Below are 24217 nucleotides of genomic sequence, written 5' to 3'. Positions count from 1 at the left end.
GAGCAGGGAGAGCTTGCTCGCTAAAGAGCCAGACAGAAACTATTTTAGACCTTGAGCACCATACAGTTTCTTTTGCAAGTACTCAACTCTGCTTCTCTAGTGAAGATGCAGTCATAAACAGTATGCAAATAAATGAGTATGGCTGTGTTCCAATGAAACTTTATTTACAGAACCAAGTGGTGGGCCAAATTTGTCCCGTGGGCCATAGTTTGCCTTTTCTTGCAATAAAGGGTGCAATAGATGAGATTATTTTACCGCTGATGATTTTTATTTGTTTGTTTTATTGTCTTTGTTATAGCTTCCTTTGCAGTTTATATATATATATATATATATATATATATATATATATATTTTTTTTTTTTTTTTTTTGAGTATAGTTGACACACAGTGCAGTATTCATTTCAGGTATACAGCATAGTGATTCAACTTCTCTATAAGTTATACTGTGCTCACCACAGGTATAGCTACTATCTGTCACTGTGATATGCTATTATAATATTACTGACTATATTCCTTATGTTTGTTTATTCACTTGTTTTTAGATTCCACATATGAGTGAAATCATATAATATTTGTCTTTCTCAGTCTGACTTACTGCACTTAGCCTGACACCCTCTAGGACCATCCACATGGTCACAAATGGCACGATCTCATCCTTTGCTATGGCTGTGTAACATTCCATTGTATATATATGCCACCTGTTCCTTATCCATTTGTCTATCAGTGGACACTAATCATCAGGGAAACGCAAATCAAAAGCACAGTGAGATATTGCCTAATACCTGTCAGAATGGCTAAAATACAAAAGACAAGACATAACAAGTGCTGGCAAGAATGTGGTGAAAAGGGGACCGTCATGCACTAATGGTGGGAATGTAAACTGATACAGCCACAGTGGAAAACAGTATGGAGGTTCCTCAAAAACTTAAAAACAGAACTGCTATCACCCTGTCAGTGCAGAGCCTGCTTTGGATCCTCTGTCCCTCTCTTTCTCTGCCCCTCCCCGACTTGTGCTCTCTCTCCCCCCAAATAAATAAAACAGAAAAAAAAATAGAAATACCATATAATCCAATAATTATGTTACTGGGTATACTTACCCAAAGAAAGCAAAAACACTAATTCGAAAAGATATCTGTACCCCTATGTTTATTGCAGCAGTATTTACAAGATACGGATGCAGTTTTTATTCTTGTGGTTACCATAATAGTTTGTAATTTGCCAGTTCTTTTTTGTTTGTTTTCATTTTTAATTTCATTTAATTTTATTTGAGAGAGAGAGAGAGAGAGAGAGAGAGAGAGAGAGAGAAAGCACAAGCAGGGGATAGAGACAGAGGGAGAAAGAGATTCTTAAATAGGCTCCATGCTCAGTGTGGTACCCAATGCGGGGCTTGGTCCTGAGACCCTGGGATCATGACCTGAGCCGAAATCATGAGCTGGATGCTCAACGGACCGAGCCCCCCAGACACCCCTAATTTACCAGTGCTTAACAAAACACTACAACAAACATGTGTCTTCTCAAAAGATAATGTGAAAAGTAGCATGGTGCTGGCTTAAACCCAGTAAGAGGCATGGAAGGCAGTGATCATAGTAGCTGACACAAATATGCCAAGGGGACAAATGAGGCACAGAAAGGTCAGGTGACTTGTTCACGCTTGCAAAATTTACAGGAAGCAGTTTAGCCAGGATTTGAACCCAGGCATCGAGCACAGGATGGCTGCGTTCTTAAATTCTATGTCATGCCATCTTTTGAAATGAGAAGTTAAAGGTGATTTCATCAAATTATTTAGCTGAAATTAAAAGCTTTCCTGAGACTGTTTAAGAATTTATTGAGATGAGGTCTGTGTATGGAAAATGTGTTCTTATCCTAGATTATGACTGTTCTACATTCTGAAGTCTCATAGACTCTAGGGTCCTAATGGAGCATTTGGCTATCTTTATATGCAGAGATCAGTTTCAGGGAAGAGACAGTTTTTTTCAATGATAGGTGTCTTTTTAGTATCAAGGCATAAAGGGGGTCCAAGTGTAAGACTTCTAATGCTAACCATTGTCGTAACAACCTTTGTCATCTATGCTTTTAAAAAAAGTTTGTATTTATTTATTTTTCAGAGGTGGGAGGAGCAAAGAGAGAGGGAGAGAGAGAATCCCAAACAGGCTCCTCACTGTCAGCGTGGAGCCTGATGCGGGGCTTGAACTCATGAACCATGAGATCATGACCTGAGCCCTAATCAAGAATCAGACACTTAACCAGCTGAGCACCCCCCAGACACCCCATCGTCTATGTTTTATATCAGAATACACAACAGTTTGGAAATTCGGGGATTTTAGGCAATTAAGGAATATTCCAAAGTAAAGATAAACTGGGAATGGCAACCATTTAATAATGCCATAGGTGTTATCAGTTAGGCAGCAACGGATCGTAGTTAAGGTTAGTGACAATGTTGAGAATGAATGTCCCAATCAAATTTTGGGACTCCAATCAAATTTTGACGTCATCTAAAGTAGCACAATAGTAACTACCAGACTTTACTATATAGCAATGAACAGAAAATTCATACTGACTTCTCCTTAATTAATTTTTTTTCTTTTCATTTGGAGCAAAGAAAAATAAGTGTAGTGTAGTGGAAATCTTTGGATGTAGACAGACCTGGTTTTGAGTTTTAACTCCATTTTTCATTGTGTGTTGAAAGTAGAGGAGGTTTCTAAATCTCTCTCTTCATGGCCAATCTATGGAATTAAGATTATAATAATTTATACTCTTATTGCGGGAGATGAATTTTGTGTGTTTATGAAAGTATGTGACATGAACAAGATGCTTAAGATGCTGTTTTTCCCTTTTTCTTTGAATGTGATTGAATGTAAGATTAACATCTAGATATGCAGGAGTGTAATTGTAAGCAAATTTATAGAGCATGAGTGTGTGACTATTTATAAAGATTCCAAAATTAGGTAAAATTAATGAACTGGGCAAAAACTTTTTGGTTACAAAGTCCAGAAAATGCTACTCTATTACTTGCATTAAGCCTGTCTCCCCAGATTGAAGACATTTTCTCAGAGGAATTTGTGTATTATGACTTTAAGATACTTTGGTGTGTGGATTAAAATGGCTGAAGGCATTTTAACTGTGCGTCTGAGAGTGTCTTACTAACATGTTCTTTTTATACCATTTTATCTATATCTTTGGACATTTTATGTTTTTCTGTAAGCGAACTCCCATGAAAAATCCATTTGTCACCATGTTATCGTTATGTAGATAAGAAAATAAAAGAGAAGCCAAATTGAGGACCAGACAAGCTGTGAAAGGGAGTGTGCGCCCTCTAGTGACCCACATTTATTTCTCCCAAGGGTTTACACAGCTTTTTTTTGTTTTTATCGTTTTAAATAAACATCAAATTTGACTTTAAAATAAATGGCTCAGAGTTTTCCGCTTGAGCATATTGCATTGTATGATCGTAGATTGGTTACTATGAGAAGATTTCATCTATCACTTAAGAGAATATTTCTATTAACCTGTGTTAAGGTGATTTCACTGCACAGAACTGTGTTTCAAAGGGACTTTCAATTTGCTGAAAATGAAAAATAGGCTGTAGGTGTCTGTGGCTAAGCCACATTTTATTTCCAATCCTCTGGGTCATGCAGTTTTTATCCACATGCTGGTCTGCTCCTTGGCTTTAAACCTCATTCCTCTAATCTGGTTCTGACATCTTAGAATTGGGGGGATATCCTCAGTTTTGAAGGTATATTTTCCTGAAAGTTATATTGAGAGAGGTGAGATGGACTTCTTTGCAACCCTACCATGTTTTAGAAATACATATGGCCAAAAGATTTTTTCGTGATTGGGATCTGTTTGTTACCCAATTAAGATTATTTTAGTCATTTTTCTCTGCAAGATTTTCAAATATTTTAGTTTAGTGTTACTTTTTGCAGAGAAACAAAATTTTGTAGAAATTTCATTCTGTTTAGTGCAGTCGGCTGTCCAGGAGGTACAAAGGTGAGTATCATCAGTGACAGATAACTCGTGGAGTTTTCTAGCATTTGTAGCTTAAAAATACTAAATAATTGGGGTTTCTATCTGAGGGCATCTATTTTAAAAGGCCATCGTTTTATACACATTAAACATATAATTTGCTTGGCATAATTGACAATGAACAAGGTGCACAATTTTAAAGACAAATTTCCTGTTTGGGTTTAGAATTCAGATTTTGAAGCATATGTTAAATAGGCATATTTCAGGACAAGGTAAACTACATAGAAATTGATTTTTTAGTATCTTTTAAAGATGCATTTCTGCACAATCTGGAATCATTAAATTTTATGGTACGGAAACATATTATTTTATGACTGATGCATTTAAAGTTACACATATAAAACTAGAAATACGTTTAAGCTTGTAAATAAGATCATGCAAACATAAGGAAAGTAGATTATTTGATAGAACTGTTAATGTAGCGAATTTATAATAATTGAGGACAGTGTCCTTTCTCATTCATCATATTTTGTTTCAGGTCTGTGTGAACTGTTGAGAACAGTTTATGGGGTTCGTATTATAACTAGGAATTATAACATCCTTAGATGTTATTTAATTTGATTGCTAGATAAACAGATGGATATAATTGGAATATAAATGTTGCCATGTAAGCAAAGCTGACCTCAGCTTTGTATCTCAGGTCACAATTGCTTTAATTAGTGAGGTAACTAAACACATTTAAGAGTAATTTCAAAAAGTATTTGTTCGTTTCTATTTTAACACCAGTTAGATGGAAAAAAAGCTTTTTAACTTCTGTAATTTAAAGGAAGAAGTAGAGGAAGATCAGATAAGTTGAGTCATTTGCCTAAGAAAACACCATACAGATCAAGATGATTGATTAAAACCTTTGATACCTCACTTTCAGTTCAGTAACCTTCCACTGCGCACTACTTTTTACATTTAAAACACATATATACACACGTACAAACACTTACATACATCACACACATTCAAAAACTATAAGGCAATCATGTGGCCCTGTCTCCTCCCCCCCGCCCAAGAAAAACATACCCACACTGTACAAACACACACATCTGTGAGTCTGTACCATACACAAAATACCTTGGTTTCAAGGAGGTATTTATTGAAATGTTGACTTGTTTTTTCTTGGCTACATGAGATTTTCCCCCTTAAAATATCATGTAACTATGAAAGTATAATAATTACCATGTACTCAACACATCTTAAAGTTTTAAAAATACTTTGATTTTAGCACTAACAGAATTTATACAGAATTTCATCTGATATTTTATTAGAGCTCTCTGATTCAAATTGAATTTGCGTTCTGTTTATTTAGTTTTTGAAAGCAAGTAACATGTGGAAACATAAGGAGGGACCAGCTTTCCCAGAAAGAAAGCTGAAACGGGAAGGGGAGGGAGAGGTTGATCAAGAAAACCTTCACCGAAGTTGTATATCGTGAACCAAATCTCAAAGGTGGATAGGAATTCATCACATGGTCTGGGGTCAGGAGAGTACTCATACATCAATATGGAATTAAAATGTTTTCTCATTTTCCAGAACTCTGAGGAAGGTAATGATTAAAAATATAATAAACAAAATTTTGAGCTCTTACCTCACTTCCAAAAAGATGTCTTCCACGTTGTAATACCAGTGAAAAAGAGCATTAGTTTTTGTTTCCATTAAGCATGAAAGTGTATGTTCTAGCTAGTTAAAATTTACATATATGCTCAAGAGTCAACACTACTTTCAGGCTTCTCAAGATGAGGCTCATGATTTTTTATGAAATTCTCTGTTCAAAGATGTTTAAAGATGTAAAATGGCCATGCATAGCCTAGCTCACTAATCAAATTAGTTATGTCTGGGAGCTTGGAGAATTTCTATTTTCAAAGTTTACACATTTGGGGAATGATGACTACCGCATGGTATATTGAAAGTGACTGGATTACAGTTTATGTACGTGTGCAGTTTAATACTTCATATGGCAGTCACTGTACAGAAAATTAACAGAATACAGTCGGTGCCCATTAAGAGGCTCTTCTGACATAATTAGCACAATTAGCATACAGCACAAGTTTCACATGATGACATACTATCAAACATTCCAAAAATGATAACTTTTTAAAGTGGAAGTATTTATCTAGTTCTTTGGGATGTGTTTCTGTGGGTTTTTAAAAACATATATATATCTAAATATTCACACACACACACACACACACACACACACGTCCAAATTTTGACCATAAGGAAATGTAACTGATCTAATTTGCATTGTCATTATGGAAAATTTAACTGGATGAAGTAGAGTCCATTTGTACAATACAATTAAGGGAAAACTTCAACCTTCTCAATATTTGGTATATATGCACATAGTTTTTGATAGTTTGAAACTTCCAGAAAATGGAAGGCCTCTTTGAAAATGACCTTGTTTTGGGGCGCCTGGGTGGCTCAGTCGGTTAAGCGTCCTACTTCAGCTCAGGTCACGATCTTGCAGTCCATGAGTTCGAGCCCCGCATCGGGCTCTGGGCTGATGGCTCAGAGCCTGGAGCCTGCTTCCGATTCTGTGTCTCCCTCTCTCTCTGCCCCTCCCCCGTTCATGCTCTGTCTCTCTCTGTCTCAAAAATAAATAAACGTTAAAAAATTAAAAAAAAGAAAAAGAAAATGACCTTGTTTCAGTAATAAATCCTTTGCAAATAATAAAAATTGAAAGTTCTGCTTCTCGGATCTATGGGATCTTAGAACTTTTAGTTGTGTAATGAGTGTCTTTGTAAAGAAGAAAACAGTGTTACTTCATGTGAATCATAAATAATAGCAAAGATGAGGTTTTAGAACATGCTTGGAAAATGGAGGACAGAGTACTCATCAACAGATATAGAAGAAAAATCATTTTGTAAAGAGAGAATAAGAAGTCATAAATTTCTCAGTAGATACAAATAACTTTAAGTTGGATTAAGATAGACTGGATTTAAGGGGTAGATTCTGTCTGTAATAACATACAGAAGTATGTGTAGAGGCCCATTATGAGTAACTTACTATGTATCAGTTCATTAATGAGGATTTCATGAGAGTTTTCAAAGTGAAGAAAAAAGTCATAGAAATGAACGATTTAATGAAAAAAGAAATACATACACAGCATCCAAGATTTAATATGGTATTGAAAATAATTTTTCAGTCTTTTTCTTGAGGGCATTTGAGAAGGTAACTGACTTATATCTGTATCATATCTTTAGTTGGTGATTAAATACCCAGCCTCAGGTAGTACAGGGCATGGTAGAAAATACCACTGGTTAGGGCACCTGAATGGCTCAGTTGGTCAAACATCCAGCTTCAGCTCAGGTCATGATCTTCCAGTCCGTGGGTTCAAGCCCTGCGTTGGAGTCTGTGCTGACAGCTTAGAGCCTGGAGCCTGCTTCAGATTCTGTGTCTCCCTCTGTCTCTGCCCCTCCCCTGCTCATTCTCTCCCTCCCTCTCCCTCCTTCCCTCTCTCTCTCTCTGTCTCTCTGTCTCTCTCTCTCTGTCTGTCGCTCTCAAAAATAAATAAACATTAAAACAAATTAAAGAAACCACCACTGGCAAAATGCTGAGAAGAGCAGATAGCACCCTATTTCTGAACATGTATGTATTTAAATCAGGGGAGTTTGTTAATGTGCCATATATATTAGCTGAAATGTCTGAAAAAATATTAGTAGTACTGAAAACTAGGGGACAAACCACAGAAAGTGATGATGCAATAGCTGCCAAATTGATAAGGAATAAAATAAATGTGCAGTTGCTACTTAGAGGCCAGGATCTGAGTAGGAGCCAAGAAGGCGACCTTCATTTTGCTAAAAGCAGTCATGTCACTGAGACTAAAGCATTGAATGTGGGATGTTGGCGCTCAACAAAAGAGCATGGGAGGCCTTTTGAAATTGTCTCTCTTTCCCCTTCACCCTTCCATCCTCATTGTTGGTATCAACACATGACAATGACTACTGGCAGAATACTGGAATGGGAAGACAGTGCTAGTGGCTGAATTCCCAGAACTCTAAGGGATGGTGTCAAATGACAGGCGGTGGAGTGGAATCTGACTGTATATTACATTGGGGCAGAGAAAGTTTAAGCAAATCAGAGATATGGTTGAAGCAACAAGGCCAAATGGTAGCAACAGAAAAAAAAAAAAAAAAAAAAACAAGCACAAAAAAGGATTAGGTAAGGAATAGCTCAGAGCTTAAATCATGTAAGAGTTAGGTTTGGCTTCCACCTATTTCCAAAGAAATCCAGATGTCACAATCATGAAAGGAAAGAGAAAAAGAAAGTCTAACTGCTGAGAATAGTACAAACTCATTGATATTTCGTTTCATTCTATTTCAGAAAGAACGTGTAGCATACTAACGTATGTGCCTATGAATAGACATTGTTTCTTAGGTAAAGCCCTGCACTCACAACTGTCCTTGAAAAATTTGAAATCCCTTTAAAAAAACCTGTATATCGTAAAAGGAGTATAATCACTGTCTGAAGGATCCTTATGTAAAAGAGGAGTTCAGACACCTTGTGCATCCTCTTTCCAAATTTATCAAGTCAAACAAACAAAAAAAATTGAATGAGGAAAGACCTGTCTGGAATTTCACATCCTGTTGCCTCACTTGATCTGAATTATCAGAACTCTGTGCAAAGTGGTGCCCAGTCCTCCCTTAAAATCTTCGCAGACTGAGCAGCAAGCAGATGGTTACCATGGTGTTGACTCCACGAAGCCTTCATTGTGTGCAGATAACCAATTTACTGGACAGAGCCTCTAGTCTAGAAGCTGATTTAATCCTAATTCATTGAAAAGGTGTTTTTTGATTATCCAAAAAAAAAGTCACAGTGTGATATGAGCCCCAGTTCAATGTCTAAAGCACATTATTTTGTCAAATAGGTGGTTTACTAAACTACACTTTTTGATCATGTGGATGGATGCATTTTTATGTCTGTTATCTATGGAGGTTAATACGATGGCATATAGTAAACACATAGTGTAAACTCTGTGGTAGAAATGAAGGGAAATATTTGTTTTAAAAGGAAACATACACAGTTTCACATTCTTCCTAAAGACACATGTCTAAAAGTGTTTAGAAGATTTCTTTTTGAATGACATTTATTTACTGTCAAATTGAATACATAGCTTTTTTTGAAATAGATTGGAGGTGGTGGTAAATGATAACTATAACATGTGTGTCAACAAGACCAGTGTAAATTCCAGGACTGGCTGGTAGAAAACTTTCTCCACCATAGGTCTTAGCAGATCTCTCCCAGCTGTAATGCCAGCCGTGTAGCTTTAGTTAAGTTTTAGTTTCGTGGGCCTGTAGGTGGAACAGAGCAGTCTTTCTTAGAGGCAGTCTAAATCAGCAGGGAATAAGACCAAAGAGATCAAGTCCAAAGGGGGAAAATTGGACAGTGAATGGTTGATATTTATATCTCACCTTTATGAGTCAGAGTGTATTTGGTGTGTAATTGGGTCACACTGATTTCAAGGAAAAGGGACAAGTTTGACCAAAGTGGCCAAAGTGGATTATGCTAAGCAGCTAAGTTTCCAAGACAGAAATGTTCTAATGGCTGGGTGAATAGGAGTCAATGAAGTATTTTACTTCATTGGAGTAGGGACAAAAGTTAAGTGTGGTTCTGCGCTCCCTAAAAAACTTGAAGTGAGATTTGTTTCTGGAAGGGTTTGAATAAAGGCTAAAATAGAATATAAGCTTAAGTAATCTGTTATGGCCAGATCAGGACTGTATTGAAATTTTGGTCTGTATGGTAAGAGAAATGCACAGTTTTGAGGGATTTTATGGATGAGAGTAACATAATCAGATATGTTTGTTTGTTTGTTTGTTTGTTTCGTGAACAAGTAAGGGAGGGGCAAAGGGAGAGGGAGAGAGAGAATTTTGAGCATGCTGCATGTCCAGTGTGGAGCCTGACATGGAGCTTGCTCTCATGACCAGGAGATAATGACCTGAGTCACAATCAAGGGTCAGACAGACACTTAACCTACTGAGCCACCCAGGTACCTTCAGATATGTTTTTAGAACTTACCATTTGCCAGCAATGCATGAACTAGATGGAAGGATTCTAGAAAGGTTTTCCAGAGCCAGTTGACAGGCCATTGCAGTAGTTTTGATTACATTTAATGGCAAGGTGAATGAGGGTACCGGCTGTGGAGACCATGAGAAGCAGACACATTCAGAAGAAATAGAATGATGGATTAGGCTTTGCAAATGATTATGAGAGAGTAAGGAGAGGAAGATGTTATAGATGACAGGTGGTGATGCCATTCACAGATTTGAGGAACACTGGGAGAGTACCTGTTTGGGGGAAAAGAGCAAACAATAAGTCGTGACACTTTATGTTGAAGGAGCTTTTACAGCAAGCAAGTGGAGACGGTATGTTAGAATTATGGAGCTGTGGAGCTCAGAAGAAGTGCTTGAATTAGAGATACATATTTCAGAGTCATTGACACCTATAGCTTGCCATTGAGGTCATGAGCATGAATAGATTGCTAGTGAAAGAGAGTAATATAGTGAATAAAAGATGATTGATGACTTTAGTACGTAATGAGTGGGTGGAGAAGGATGAGCCTGCAAAGAAAAAAAATTACCGGTGTCATAGAAATAGAAGACAAAATAGAAGAGAGTGGTATGGAGGCAAAAGGAGGACAGTGTGGTCCACAGTGTTCAGTGTTGCTACATAGCAAGAACTTGAAACTCTCCGTGGGCTTCAGTGACATGATTGCTATATTAAGCAATGTTTTTGGTGAGAAACACCAAACATTGAGTGGAAAGAGTGAAAAGGAGGTGGAAAACTGACAGTAAACTGCATCACTCTTGAAAAATGTGCCTGTGTAGAAGATAAGACAATGGCTGCAAGGGAATATGAGGGTCAGGAGAGAGTTTACTTCAAAAGTATTGACTGTATGAGTCAATAAGTTTAAATTTCTGTATGCAGAATTCACTTGAAAGGGAAGGGGTGAATTTATGGTAGACAGGTAACAAAAATTTGAGAGGCTCACATGCCTGAGAAGAAGAAAGAGAATAAAGTATCAAATGAAGGTAGAGGGACTGACTAGATAAAGAAGGGAAAGTGGCTCAAATATAAGAGAAGGGAATGAGAAGGGTGCTCACAGATAAGATTGAATATTTGAATATAGGAAGTGGAAGAAATTCTAGTCTGATAGCTGCACTTTTCTTGGTGTAATAAAAAATGTCATCTGTGGGTAGCTGGAGAAGGAGGATGAGTTAGTGCTTTGAGATCTTTAGAAAAAGTCTAAAATAGTTCCTGTGGAGAGTCAGAGTTCAAGTTGAAAACAACTCAATATGGCAGAATCCTGGGTTCATTTGAGGCTGTTGGTCATTGCATTCCCCCAGGACTGGATCTGGAGACAAAGATCTAGGTGCAAATAGTTTATGGGAGAATTGGAAACAAAGTGGAGAAGTGAGGTTAGGAAAAGAATAAAGGATACACACATGGGTTATTGCTGGAGGCAACTGGAGAGGAGTCTTTCTGGGAACCCTCTGAGGCACTGTGTGTAACTTTGATCATGATGGTCATGCTGAAGGGCAAGGGAGCTGGAATATTTATCTACCAATTCCCAGCTCTCGCTTGGTGTCACCCTAGTGGTATTTTTTTTTTTTAATATGAAATGTATCGTCAAACTGGTTTCCATACAACACCCAGTGCTCATCCCAAAAGGTGCCCTCCTCAATACCCATCACCCACCCTCCCCTCCCTCCCACCCCCCATCAACCCTCAGTTCTCAATTTTTTTCTTTTTTTTCTTTTTACTTTTATTTAATTTTTTTCAATATATGAAATTTATTGTCAAATTGGTTTCCATACAACACCCAGTGCTCATCCCAAAAGGTGCCCTCCTCAATACCCATCACCCACCCTCCCTCACTCCCACCCCCCATCAACCCTCAGTTCACCCTAGTGGTATTAACATCTCAACACTTCTGCCTTGCCCCATGCACTAGCATGTGAATGGCTGCAGCCAGATAGAAACAGTGAAGTTTATACTGTAGGAAAGGAAAAGCAAAAATGCTTTCTGAAACATTCTTATGGAAAACATGCACTGAATTTTGTAGGTGGCTACATGACCAGAGTCCAAGATTTGATTTAATGAGTTAACATCAAAGAGAGAAAAAGAGATGTTAAGAAGCCTGCAAGAGGATTCTGTTTCAATATCACCATTTTGAATGAAGAAATAGGAAACCCAATAACTGACCTTAGAGGGAGAAAAAATAAATGTAGGGAAGATAAGAATCACCATGTATGATAAAATAAAAATCCATAAATATTTACAGTCCACATGCATATAAAAGTTTTGACTTTCAGTGACATGGGATTGGAGTCGAAATCTCTGAATTCAAATCTCTGTTCCTTCTGTTTCTAGTTGGGTAACGTTCATTCAGTAAATACTTGTTACTCTGAACCAGGCCTTTTTTGAGGTGAAGGATATAACGGTAAACAAGATGAATTAAGTTCCTTCTCCATAGTACTAACAGTCTGAGATTCATTAGTTCAATTTCTTTGAGCTTCCATCTCCTTACATGAGCAGAGAGATTAATAAGATCTTACCACGGGCTTTTTTAAGAACGTAAAAAGAGAATATGTTTTTGGAAGTGTTTTGTGCTCTCTGAAGCTCTGTATTAGCTTAATGTTAAAACAGTAGCCTGGGGGCGCCTGGGTGGCGCAGTCGGTTAAGCGTCCGACTTCAGCCAGGTCACGATCTCGCGGTCCGTGAGTTCGAGCCCCGCGTCGGGCTCTGGGCTGACGGCTCGGAGCCTGGAGCCTGTTTCCGATTCTGTGTCTCCCTCTCTCTCTGCCCCTCCCCCGTTCATGCTCTGTCTCTCTCTGTCCCAAAAATAAATAAAAAAAAAAAAAACAGTAGCCTGCGAGTAATATGCACAATTTCATCAGGTTTATATGATTTAAAGCCCTGAAATTTGAATTCAAGAAATCAGCTTCTAAGTTTGTGATTATGGAGAACTGGTTTAGTGATAGTTTATGTGAAAAATTCTGGAAAGTTTTAGCTCAGTTTAACTTCAGTGTGAGTTAAAAGTCTAATGTGGAAATCAAAACATTGGTTGAACTCATAGGCTGCATATCCAAGAAGATAATTGTGTATTCTTTCCTGATTGTACTAAACACTACTCACATGATCTCTTTAGGAACCAAATTTTAAGTAAGAGACTGGCAAGCCATGGAATTAGCTGTTGAAGTAATGAGAAGTAGGGTAGGATACTGTCAGATATTTTCTAGGGGTTTTAAAGAGTTGATTTCACCTATTTGAGTGCTGTATTGGATAAGAAGATACAGCATGGTGATTAAAGTACATTACTTGGGGTCTTAAATTTTGTATCTGTACTTTCGTTCTACTTCACAAATTGCCTATGAAATACGAGTAAATATTTTTCTGGGGACTTTGTTTGCCTGTTGTTTTAATAAACTTGGATTAGATGATTTCTAAATTCTCTTTTCATAGGTTCTTTACAGGTGCTGATAAAATTAGGGACTCTTTCTCAAGAAAACATGCACACACACTTAGAATTGTGCCTGGAATTTCAAGTGATGCACAGACATCCTCCACCCTTGCAACCCATCCATGACTCTCCTCCAGTCTCTGCTTTAACTATATCTGAATGACCTGATCCAACCATTAAATCCCATTGACTCCATAGGTCTCTGCAATAAAAGAATGTTTGTGAATATTAGGGCATGTGATTAGATGTCTATTGCAGCATAACAACCCACCGTATTTAGTGGCTTAAAATGACAGTTCTTTATGTTTTCTTACACTTCTGCAATGTGGGCAGGGTTCTCTGGGTAGTTCTGATGCTCTGGTATCAGCTGGAGAATCATTTGGTTATATTCAATGGTGTTTGAGATGGGTCAACAGGTGAAAGTTTTATTCACATGCGTGGTGCCTCGTTCTCATTCATGTTGTCTCTCCACCTGGCTAGATTGAGCTTCCTTAATGGGGCACTGGAATTCTGAGGTAACAGTTGCATTTTCAGTGCATGTTCTAAGAGGACAGGATTGACAGCGCAAGCAGCTATCAAGTCTCTGCTTGCATTACCCTTAGTAATATCCCGTTTGCTTTAGCAAGTCACAGAGCCCATTTTAGAGTCTGTATTGGTGGAGACTGCATAAAGGCATGGATATCCAAGTATGGTTCAATGGGAGCTACTGACCGGAATTACTTGTTTACTGTAAGTACTTTCCAGAAAGAAAGAGGGTTATCTTGGGGAGTACTAATTTTTCAACCACTGCAAACATTCAAACAGAGGCTGAGTGATAGCTTATAGGAGATGCTGTAGGGAGGCAGTTGCTACATTGCAATTAATAAAATGAACTCCACGATCATAAGACTGGGGATCAAAGCTAATTCCAAATTTTGAGCCTACCTAACTAGGGAAATGGTAGTGCTATTAACAGGAACAGGGGCATCAGGCAGGAGTCTCAGATTGGAAGGAGAATGGTAATGTGAATAGATTGTTTTGTTTTTTTTTCTTACAGGAGACAGAGATAATCAAGAAATAATGACCCTTATTTTTTCCTGTCTTAGGTTGGACGTCGATATAACTGAACTTCACAGTTGGATTACTCGTTCAGAAGCTGTGTTGCAGAGTCCTGAATTTGCAATCTATCGGAAGGAAGGCAACTTCTCAGACCTTAAAGAAAAAGTCAATGTAGGTTATGCATTAAATTTTATGTATTTTCCTAAGTTTTGCTGCTTGTAAACTCTGTGCTTTGTACTGTCTCATTCTATCAGTTGAAAAGATTAAAGCAGTATGATATAGTCCTTTTAAATATATCTTTAACATATGTTTTGCATATCAAGCAGAATCAGAGTTTAGCATAGAGAAATCTTTCCTGGTTGTGCTGTGACTAAGCAGGATTGCTTTTCATAAGCCTTCTTTAACTTTTATATTATTTAGCTGTAAGTTAACAATTTTATAACATGAACTCATATTGATTTTCCTTCATGTCTTGTTCTGTCACCTGAAGGCTGGGAGTTTGCAAGCTTGCAGAATAGTATATAGACCCTTAAATATACTTAGGACCCTATTCATGCTTTCGCTATCATCCAAAAGTTATTCTTTATACTCATTAGTACTTGTCATAACAGATTTGCATTTTCCAGATATTTATGTATTGCATTACCATAACTAAAAGATGTCCAGCCTTTTTTCAGTATTTATTTATAGCAAGAGGTGGTTTGCTATTTTTATTCTCTACTGAGACATCATAGTTGTGTCCTTCACAATAGGGATTTTTATTAATTTAATAAGTGCTGGTTCATCTTCAAGGACATTATCAGGACTTTGATATTTCAACTTCACGATTATAACACATCCGTTTTGGCAATTGTTTGTGAGAGAGTTTTAACAGGCACAGTAAATACTCCATAGTGGGCAGGCTAAAGAAACAAATATTCTGAATGTCAAATAGTTTTAGCTATAGGAAGGTCACATGAGTGGATAACTCTGCTTTATGTTTTGAGCAGTCCGTTTCATACAATACAAACTCCCTTAGGTTGTTACAAATACAACACTTTCTTAGATACAAGCTAATACTTGCTGTGGAATTGGAACATTTGGAGAACAAGAAAGGATTTTCTTCTAGGAGAAAATAATCTATTTTTTAGGCTGCTTGAGGTGGAGGGCGCAGATTATTCCACCAACATGTCTCAGAGTTAACTATTTATACATTGGAAAGTTATTTTAAATGCATTATTAGTTATATACAATGTTCTTAGTATAATAATAGACTATTATAAACAATTTCAGGAAATGAACATTATGATTATGTTATGAATGTTTTAGCTTTAAAATTAAACTAGAGCATAATATATATATGGTAGAAAATTAGCAAAATAGTGTTATTTCAATGTATACTTATTGGAGGTATATTATTTGTTAGGATTGTGGAGGGAAATTCTATGAGTGGAAAATTACTTAGAGAAGATGAACTCTAGATACAATTTAAAGTTCATGTGACAACTTTGGCCACTGAGAGTATAAGTCACCTTGGGTAGACATTTTATTAGCTAATTTACATTTTTTAAAATTTATCTTAATAATCTACTTATCTGTTTGTCATCCTATTTCTGTATCTTAAAACAGCTCTGATCAAGCAGGAAAATTGAGTTCCAGCATTTCAAGAATATAAATTCAAAATTTTCCTGTTATCATATGGTTACCTAGAAGCAATTTGCATTTAATCAATAGTGTCAGCAATGACAGACTGAAAGTACTAAAAAAAAAGTACAATGTCGTATGAGTGGTTTTCTGATGCTGCATGAGTCACCTTTATCAACTTCTCTCATTTTCAGAAATAACAACATCATTCTTAATTGCCTACTAAAATAGGGCATGAAATGATTTACCTAGACATTTGCTTCAGGCTAAATATAATATATATGTCTTAAAAATCCGTGAGAGAAATACATAGTAATGATGATGGATATGCAGTTTAAGCGTACATTAGTTTTCTTAATTGTTCACCTGTCAGTGTATGTAACTTACTTTGAATACATGGGAGGCCTGTCTCATGAACTTGAATGGTATTCTTTTTTAGGTGTCCATTAAAAATGGCTAAATATTACCCTCTTTTTTTTTTCTTTCTCTTGTCTTCTTCCTTCAGGTATTACTTTCATGAGTTTTCAACCAGTTAGAATATCCTCGAACATTATCAGTTCAGTTTTAAGTACTTTTTAACCTAACATAATTTTTCCTTATCTATTAGCCATGTGTTTTATCCATATAATCAACATAATGCACTTACTTAAAAGTTGAATTCTAGGGGACATTTCTACTCAAAGTGGTCCCTGGGCAACCAATATTGGCCACATCTGTGAGTTTATTAGAAATATGTGATTTCAGACCCAATGGCTCAATTTCCATTTGTACAAGATCCACAGGTGATTTGTTGGTACATAAAGATTTGCGAATCAGTACTCTAAGGCACAATATGGGACTTTACCAGACTCCTAGTTCCTTTACTCATTGTGTTAATGTCACCACAGTTGAGAATTGCAATCTGACTTCATAGGTAAAGCTACTCAACTTTTTGAATTGAGCACATGGTAATATAAGGTAGGAATTGAAATAACAGTGTAGTCTTACTACAAGGTGATTGTACACCTGTACAGTGTTCTCTTGAAAGCCTTCATACCAGCTGTTAAGGTCAACAGACCTTGGGCTCTTTCTGGAGCCACTGCTCCCTTGACACCAAATCAACTTTTAAACAAGTTGTCCTGGAAATATTCAAGCCAATTCTTTCTACATTTCTTTTACTTCAATTATCCGGGTTTACCACCCAGAACAGAGGTCTCTCCATTCATCTGTGCTTTCTTGTATCTTCATCTCTCCGCTCTTTTACACTCTCTTTCCTCTGCCTCGCTTGTTTTTCGTGCCTTCCTGCTCACAGTCCCTCTGTACTCTGAAGCCCTTCTTCGGAAGGAAACTTTCTGTCCTGTGTACTCCTTCTGTGCATCCATGGAAACCACTTTGACCCTCAGGAACACCACTAACACTCATGACTCTTTGACTTTGCCACTCATTTAGATGTGCTCGTTTCCTCACTTCCCAGGGCCAATTCCAAAGGTACTGCTCTCTATGTAAAAATCTCTTCCCTTGTGTTTGATGCCCAATAGCCATCTATCACCATTTTATAATATTATTTTTCTCATTGAAGACTTTGGCATTAGGATCACCATCTTCTCCACCCAAGTTGTACCTTCGTCCATAAAAATCCCAGACCCCGTAGGCTGTCCTGCTATCGCCAAAAGTTGCCATTTCCCTAATCTCCTCAATTCAGCTACCCACTTGCATAACTATAGATGTTTCATTGCCAGACATGACTCTTTTCCTGAAATACGGTATTTACACAGATTGCTTGGTACTTCTCCATAAGCTTTCATGCATTCCTAGTACATTTTCTTCCCTATTTCTGTCAACAGTTATTTCACGTTTTTAGTGGATCTCCTAAACTTTTCCCCACCATTTATGGTAGATGACTTTCCCTCTTATTTTAAGATAATACCTCACAAATTGTGTGTATTTGTTCTCATATTCCTTTTTTACCTCCTTTGTCTTGTTGGAAGAGATGGTGCTTTGGCTGGTCAAGGCTAATCTGTGTGTATGTCCTAAAGAACCTGCTTCCATTCAGCCATATGTCCGTATCTTCACTAAACCCCTCCTCTCCTATAAACACATAGGCCCATTTTTGTGCCTTATGTTCTTCAACTTCTCTGCAGGACTAGATTCTATTAACCTCTTTATCCTTCACAGAATTCTTTACTCTCTGGGTTTATGGGCTACCATTATCTACTGGTCTCCTTTTGAACATTTTGGTCATTTGTTTTATCCCCTTTTCCTTTAATGGTGATATTCTACACAATTATTGTCTTGTTTTTCTTCTCTGGATTATCCTCTTTCCCTCCTATTCAAATGACATCTATTTTCTAATGAACCCCAACTTTGTATCATTAGCTCATGCCTCTCCCTTAAAGCCCAAGCCCGTTTGCTTACTTGCCTAATAGACTTTAATTGAATATTTGCCTGAAAACTGAAAATAAACCTCATGATCTCCCCAGCCCTCCTTTATTTCTCTTTCCTTTCTTTGTTTTGACACCCTAGTCCAGAAACCTAAAAGCTAACTGGTCATCTAGATCTTTTCCTACCATTTGCCAGTCTAACCAAGTTCAATTAATTTTATTCTCCTACCAGCTCTTGAAACTGTCCTGTTCTCTCTATTCGCATCACTACAACCCTCACTGAAGCTAGTATCATGGCTCACCTCTGTTTAAGATGCCAATCCCTATGTGGTCTTCCCTGCCACTAATGTTGTATTCCTTTAGAAGTTTTAGCATGAGTTCTGTCAAAGCGAACTTAGTAAGACATGAATATTACCCTGTTATGCCTCTGTTGATATTCATTTGAGAAAGCAGAAAGCAGCCATTGATAATCAGGAGCTGGCTTGGCTTCTTCAGTTAGTACCGAGAGATGCTCGATGCTGTGCTCGTGCTCATAGCTAGTCTGTGATGTTGTCCTGTTGAATATGCACAACGACTCCGAATGCCAACACTTAGACAAGACCACTTCATGATTGTGATGGATCAAGACAAAAAATGACCGTTTTGTAATCATGTTTCAGTGCAGACACAAAAAAATAACATTGTGAAAGCCATCCCAAGTGACTGCATGTCCCCCATCTTCACTGATAGGACAAATTATGTCGCCTTACTAATCCTAGCTTTAGTCTCTTTACCCTGTTCTTGCCGCCTAGACAAAACCTTTTAAGATACCCAGTCATAGAAGCACTTCTGCTTCCTTACAACATCTCATTACTTCCTTGACCACCCCCTCACCTTACATGTGCACAACTCCGATAAAGTCTTTCTATCTTCTTACAGCCCTACACCTTTCAACTTAACTTTGTTAATCTATAGACATGTTCCTGGCGGCCTTTGGCCGGAAGGCATTGACAGAGTCAGTATTTTCACATTGCCTTTATGAAGGATACCATGATGTAATTCCTTTTTACTTATCCAACCTGATTGCTGGCCATTGTAACATTGATTAGAGTGTGGGTTTCTAGACATTAGGGATGGGAGCTTAATTTGGTTTTGTTGTTTGTTTGTTTTGGCTTGGCTTACTTTGGTTTTGACATGCCAGTGCCTAATATAGGGCCTGGTATTTAACACAACTGATGTTTGACTATAGGAATAAGTGATTTTTTTTTCGGTTCCTCAGGCACATTTTAAGTCAAGCCCTGCTACCAATATGAAGGATATAACAACTTCTGAATAAACATTTGAGTGAATAAATTACTTTTTCTGTCAAAGGGCAAAACTTCATTATAGAATGTTAAGTGAATAGAAAATTAATTGCTTCTAAAGTCAGGGTAGGCCTCTGGGGAATCTGGAACTTACTTTCATATTAATTAGAGAAGATGTCATGAAAAGAGGAGGCTTTTAAAAGATGCTGATAAAGAAGGAGGAAGAGGTCATAGAGTGTTTTTAATCAACTTATTAGAGAATGAGTAAACTTCCCTTCTTTGTATACTTTGCTTAAAACTTAATTATGATTCTTCTTTCTTTATATTATAATACAACTCATTTGCCTTTTATTTTGCACTTGAAGTTACACATTTTAGAATTTTTAATTGCCTGATACCTCCAAGAATTTTTATGTGTTTTTAATATATTTTGAAATTAATGATACATTCCTTATGGAATGGTTCACTGATGTCTTTTTTTTAGCTATTGTATTCTTGAAATTATCTGTACTAGATACTTTAGAATGTGAGTAGCAGCTTCTGAACCTATGCTTATATATTAAATATATATTGACTAAAGTATTTAATACTCTGTTAAGAAAAATCATTTCAAAAGTATATGTTCTATTATAAAATGGAATTTTAAGATTAAAAATCCTGTGTATGTGTATGCGCACACACACATACACATGCTATAAACAGAGATAGGGAAACAGATATACAGAAAAGCTGGATGAGTTTCCTGAGGAAGAAAGATTATAGAAAGATAATAATGTCTAGGGCAGAGATGTTTTCCTGAACAAGGTGATTTCTAAATGGTAGTTTTAGTCATCGGTTCTTAATGCTCGAAGAAGCATTGCTCTTGGCAAGAAGAAAATTGGTGCCCTTCATGAAAGATGTCTCTGTATGGTGTTGAGAAATCTAACTAGAGATACTTGGACTAACAGTGAAGATGAAATGCATAGAACAAAATGGATGTCATGCTTGAAAAGCATTCAGTTGATATTTTGGCCTTGAAAACAAGGGAAAAGCTAATATATAAATGTGTGTGTGTGTGTGTGTACACACACATATATGTTTACATATCTATCTATCTATCTATGTGTCTGTCTATAGAGAGAAAGTGGAGAGAGAGAAAGTGAGCCATAGAAGAGGAGTAAAGACTGAAGATGGTTAAAAACTAGAAAAATATCTAAGAAAAATATAGTGCCCAAATTTTGAGACCAATTAACAGTTGTCACTCTTATTCTCTAATGATAAAAAAAAAAAAACATTTTGACATGTTAGCCTAGTATGACACGATCTGAAAATGCAGGAACAACTTAATTAGGGTACTTTAAGATATGCTTTTCTCTACCAGCCAACTGGAACACTTGTTTATCTGTTTCTGAGGTCCAAAGAATCCTGGTTAGTACCATAGTCATGAAAAAGTCTCTTTTGTTTAGTGTCAGTTCTACATTTTACAAACTCCAGTATGAGTTTGGATCATGGGTAATGCATTTTTAGTTTCTTCCTTATGAGATCCGTGTCTCTGTGATCTTGAAATTTCATTCCATTTCTGTGGAACTCAAGCTCTTCTAGGCTGCCAGTTTGCTATTACTTTGGCATGGACTCCATGATGTCTCAGTGAAGATGCCAAAAAAGTTTGCTGAAATTTTGTTTGGTAGACCATCGTTGGGAGTTTACACTCCCTCTAGTTTTTGCAGTGTGGTATTTTTGCATTACTCTGTAACAAATATTATAAGCATTATGTTGTTTTATTTTCTCTCTTTGTTTTCTTTTCCTCATCCAAGGTAAGATTCTATTAAGTTTTGATTTAATGAATTTTATGTGGTGCTATTTGTCTTCTGTTTGGGTAATTGCTTATTACTGCTATCAGGACTTCATAACAGTCCTGTTGGAAAGCGGGCCAGTGTGCCCAACTCCCCATCTAACCTGCATCTTCTAGAAGACTTTCATTTAATCCAGCTTCCCTTTATTGAGCTTGCAGCACTTAACCTCCTAGGCTGGTTCTGTGGTCACTGAATTTGTTCTACATTTACACCTTCATAGAGCATTTTAACGGTGGGGAGGGTGGGAGAGAGAATAATATTCTATATGGAGGCCTTATGCTACAGTAGACCTCACCTTACTATGTGTCTACTATGTACCAGACCCTCTTCTGCGTACTGGACGTGACATGAAGAAGGAGGTACACGAGGATACCTGATCTTATATAATTTCTTTTCAGTGGGGAAGATGAAAATTAAGCAAGATTAATATGCAAAATATATAGACTGTTATGGATAATTGTCCGAGGCAAAAATAAAGGAGGAATGAGGGCTAGGAAGTTGTGTGTGTGTGTAGATAGAGTAGCAATAGCCGGCCTCCCTGAGAAAGTGACCTTTAAGTAAAGATCTAAAAGCAGTGAGTGATTTATAGATACCTGAGATAGGAGCATTTCATGGAGAGGGAAGAGAGAATGGATAGGACTGAGGGAGGAGCCTGCCTAGAGTGTCAGAGAACCACAGAATGTGGCGGAGCTGAAGAATTAGGGTGTTGGGTCACAGCTGCTGAGGTCAGAGAAGTTAAGGAGGTTAATACAAGATGGACCTTGGTTAGGACTTGGGCTTTTATTCAGAGAGGGAAGGGAAGCCACTGGAGAGTTGAGCTGACCTCCATTGTTTCTGGCTTCTTCGGTCTGCTGTGCTGAGAATATACCATCAGAAAGCAAAGATGGAAGTAGAAATACCATTTAGTAGGCTGTTTGGAAACATCCAGACCACTTAGTGATAATGGAGGGTTTTTGTTTGTTTTGTTTTGTTTTGTTTTACTAGTGTGGTAGTAGTGAGCACAGTAACAACATTTTCTGGATGTGTTTTGAGGTTAGGGTCAACAGGAGTTTCTGAGGGATTGATTGGATATGGGGTTTGAGAGAAAAAGAACAGTCAGGAAGGATTATAAGCTTTTGGCTTGAAACAGCGACGCTCTAGATGTAGCCTCTATACATCTATCCAGGGCAATGTGGAAGAACCAGCACAGGAAATTGGGTAAAGGGAGTGTCCTTGACGTAGGAGTAAAACTGTGTACTTGTCATCTAGGAAAGCAAATGAAGAAACATTTTGAAGAAGTATCCTGTGGATCAAATGATGGCATTAAAGCAAGTTGAGAACTGAGAATCAGCCACTGAATGTGGTAGCATGGGGGCTAATGGTGTCATTAATAGGAAGTTTTGATGGCACTGAATAAGGGAACAGTTGTGAGGACCAGTTTCTCTCTTTCTCTCTTTTCTTTTTGTTCTTCTTTCATCTTCTCTTCTGCCATGGGCTCATTTGTACTTTGCAGTGGAGAATTCTGGAGGGCCCCTTTTTCTCTTTGGTGGCACGTGCCTCTTTAAAGTAAGGGTTATGCCTTCCCTTTTCCAGAATCATGTTTCTCTCTGCACTTTGTGGTGGTCACGTGATTTTGATTTTACTTTTTCTTTGCATTTTACATATATTTCTCTGAGAAAATGAGAGAAGGTAGAAGCATCAGGAACTAGTAATCTGACCTATTTTAACACAGACATTCATATATTTCATTTGAGAAAGAATGAGTATGTGTCTGGATCCAGCAAAAAAGGGAATGTCAGTGCTTTTTATTTAGTAGACTTCTTTAACACTTTGTGTATGTGGTTACTTGGATTCTTGTCACACCTTTTCGTGGGCAAGGTACTCTAATCAACTCTTAGATCAAAATTGATTCCTAAACTTGTTTTTAAAGTTATTCAAATCACCGTTCAGTAGAATGCCCACATGTGGCAGTTTGGGCCATTCTCCGTTTGTGGCATTCCATTTGTTACAGCTTAATTATTTCTAGATTTCCATTTTACTATGCAAGAATTGTCCCATTTTGGGAGATAAATTATTTGAAGAGCCTCCTTTAATCTTCTCAGAATCCCTGGAGGGTAGGTATCTTTATTGTTATTTTACATAGAAAATATTGAGGCTCAGAAAGGTTGAATCACTTTCCAAATGTCAAACAGCTGGTAAGCAGTGGGGATGGAATTCAAACCATCTGAGAACAGAATGACTCCAAAACTTTTCATTACCTTCTTTACTGTCTCCTTGCTACCCTAAATTTCCTCACTTTTCATCAACAACCTATAGCTAGCTGTGTTTGAAATGAAACGTTTTCCGGTCCGTGAGTTCGAGCCCCGCGTCAGGCTCTGTGCTGACAGCTCAGAGCCTGGAGCCTGTTTCAGATTCTGTGTCTCCCTCTCTCTGCCCCTTCCCTATTCATGTTCTGTCTCTCTCTGTCTCAAAAATAAATAAACGTTAAAAAAAATTAAAAAAAAAAAAGAAATGAAACGTTTTCTGGACTCTTCACTGTCTTGCTCATACCCCTCAAGGTACATTTGTGCCAATACCTCTCTTTATTTTCCAACATTCCCCTTGAAAGTGATGTTACTTAGGAGAACCCAGATA

General features: G+C 37.4%; 1 protein-coding gene across 1 annotated transcript in view; it reads left to right on the top strand.

Annotated features, from left to right (window-relative positions):
• The window catches only part of DMD (dystrophin), a 1614661-nt gene that overhangs the window by 260946 nt on the left and 1329498 nt on the right, over nucleotides 1-24217 (top strand). Inside the window, exon 14 of the mRNA XM_042974140.1 lies at nucleotides 14554-14677. Coding sequence (XP_042830074.1) covers nucleotides 14554-14677 — 124 coding nt within the window. The remainder of the gene's footprint in view (nucleotides 1-14553; nucleotides 14678-24217) is intronic.

This window comes from Panthera tigris, chromosome X (genome assembly GCF_018350195.1).
Source record: "Panthera tigris isolate Pti1 chromosome X, P.tigris_Pti1_mat1.1, whole genome shotgun sequence".
In the NCBI taxonomy this organism is placed as follows: domain Eukaryota; kingdom Metazoa; phylum Chordata; class Mammalia; order Carnivora; family Felidae; genus Panthera; species Panthera tigris.
Note: the sequence above shows the minus strand (reverse complement) of the source record. Positions and strands in the feature narration are given on the sequence as shown.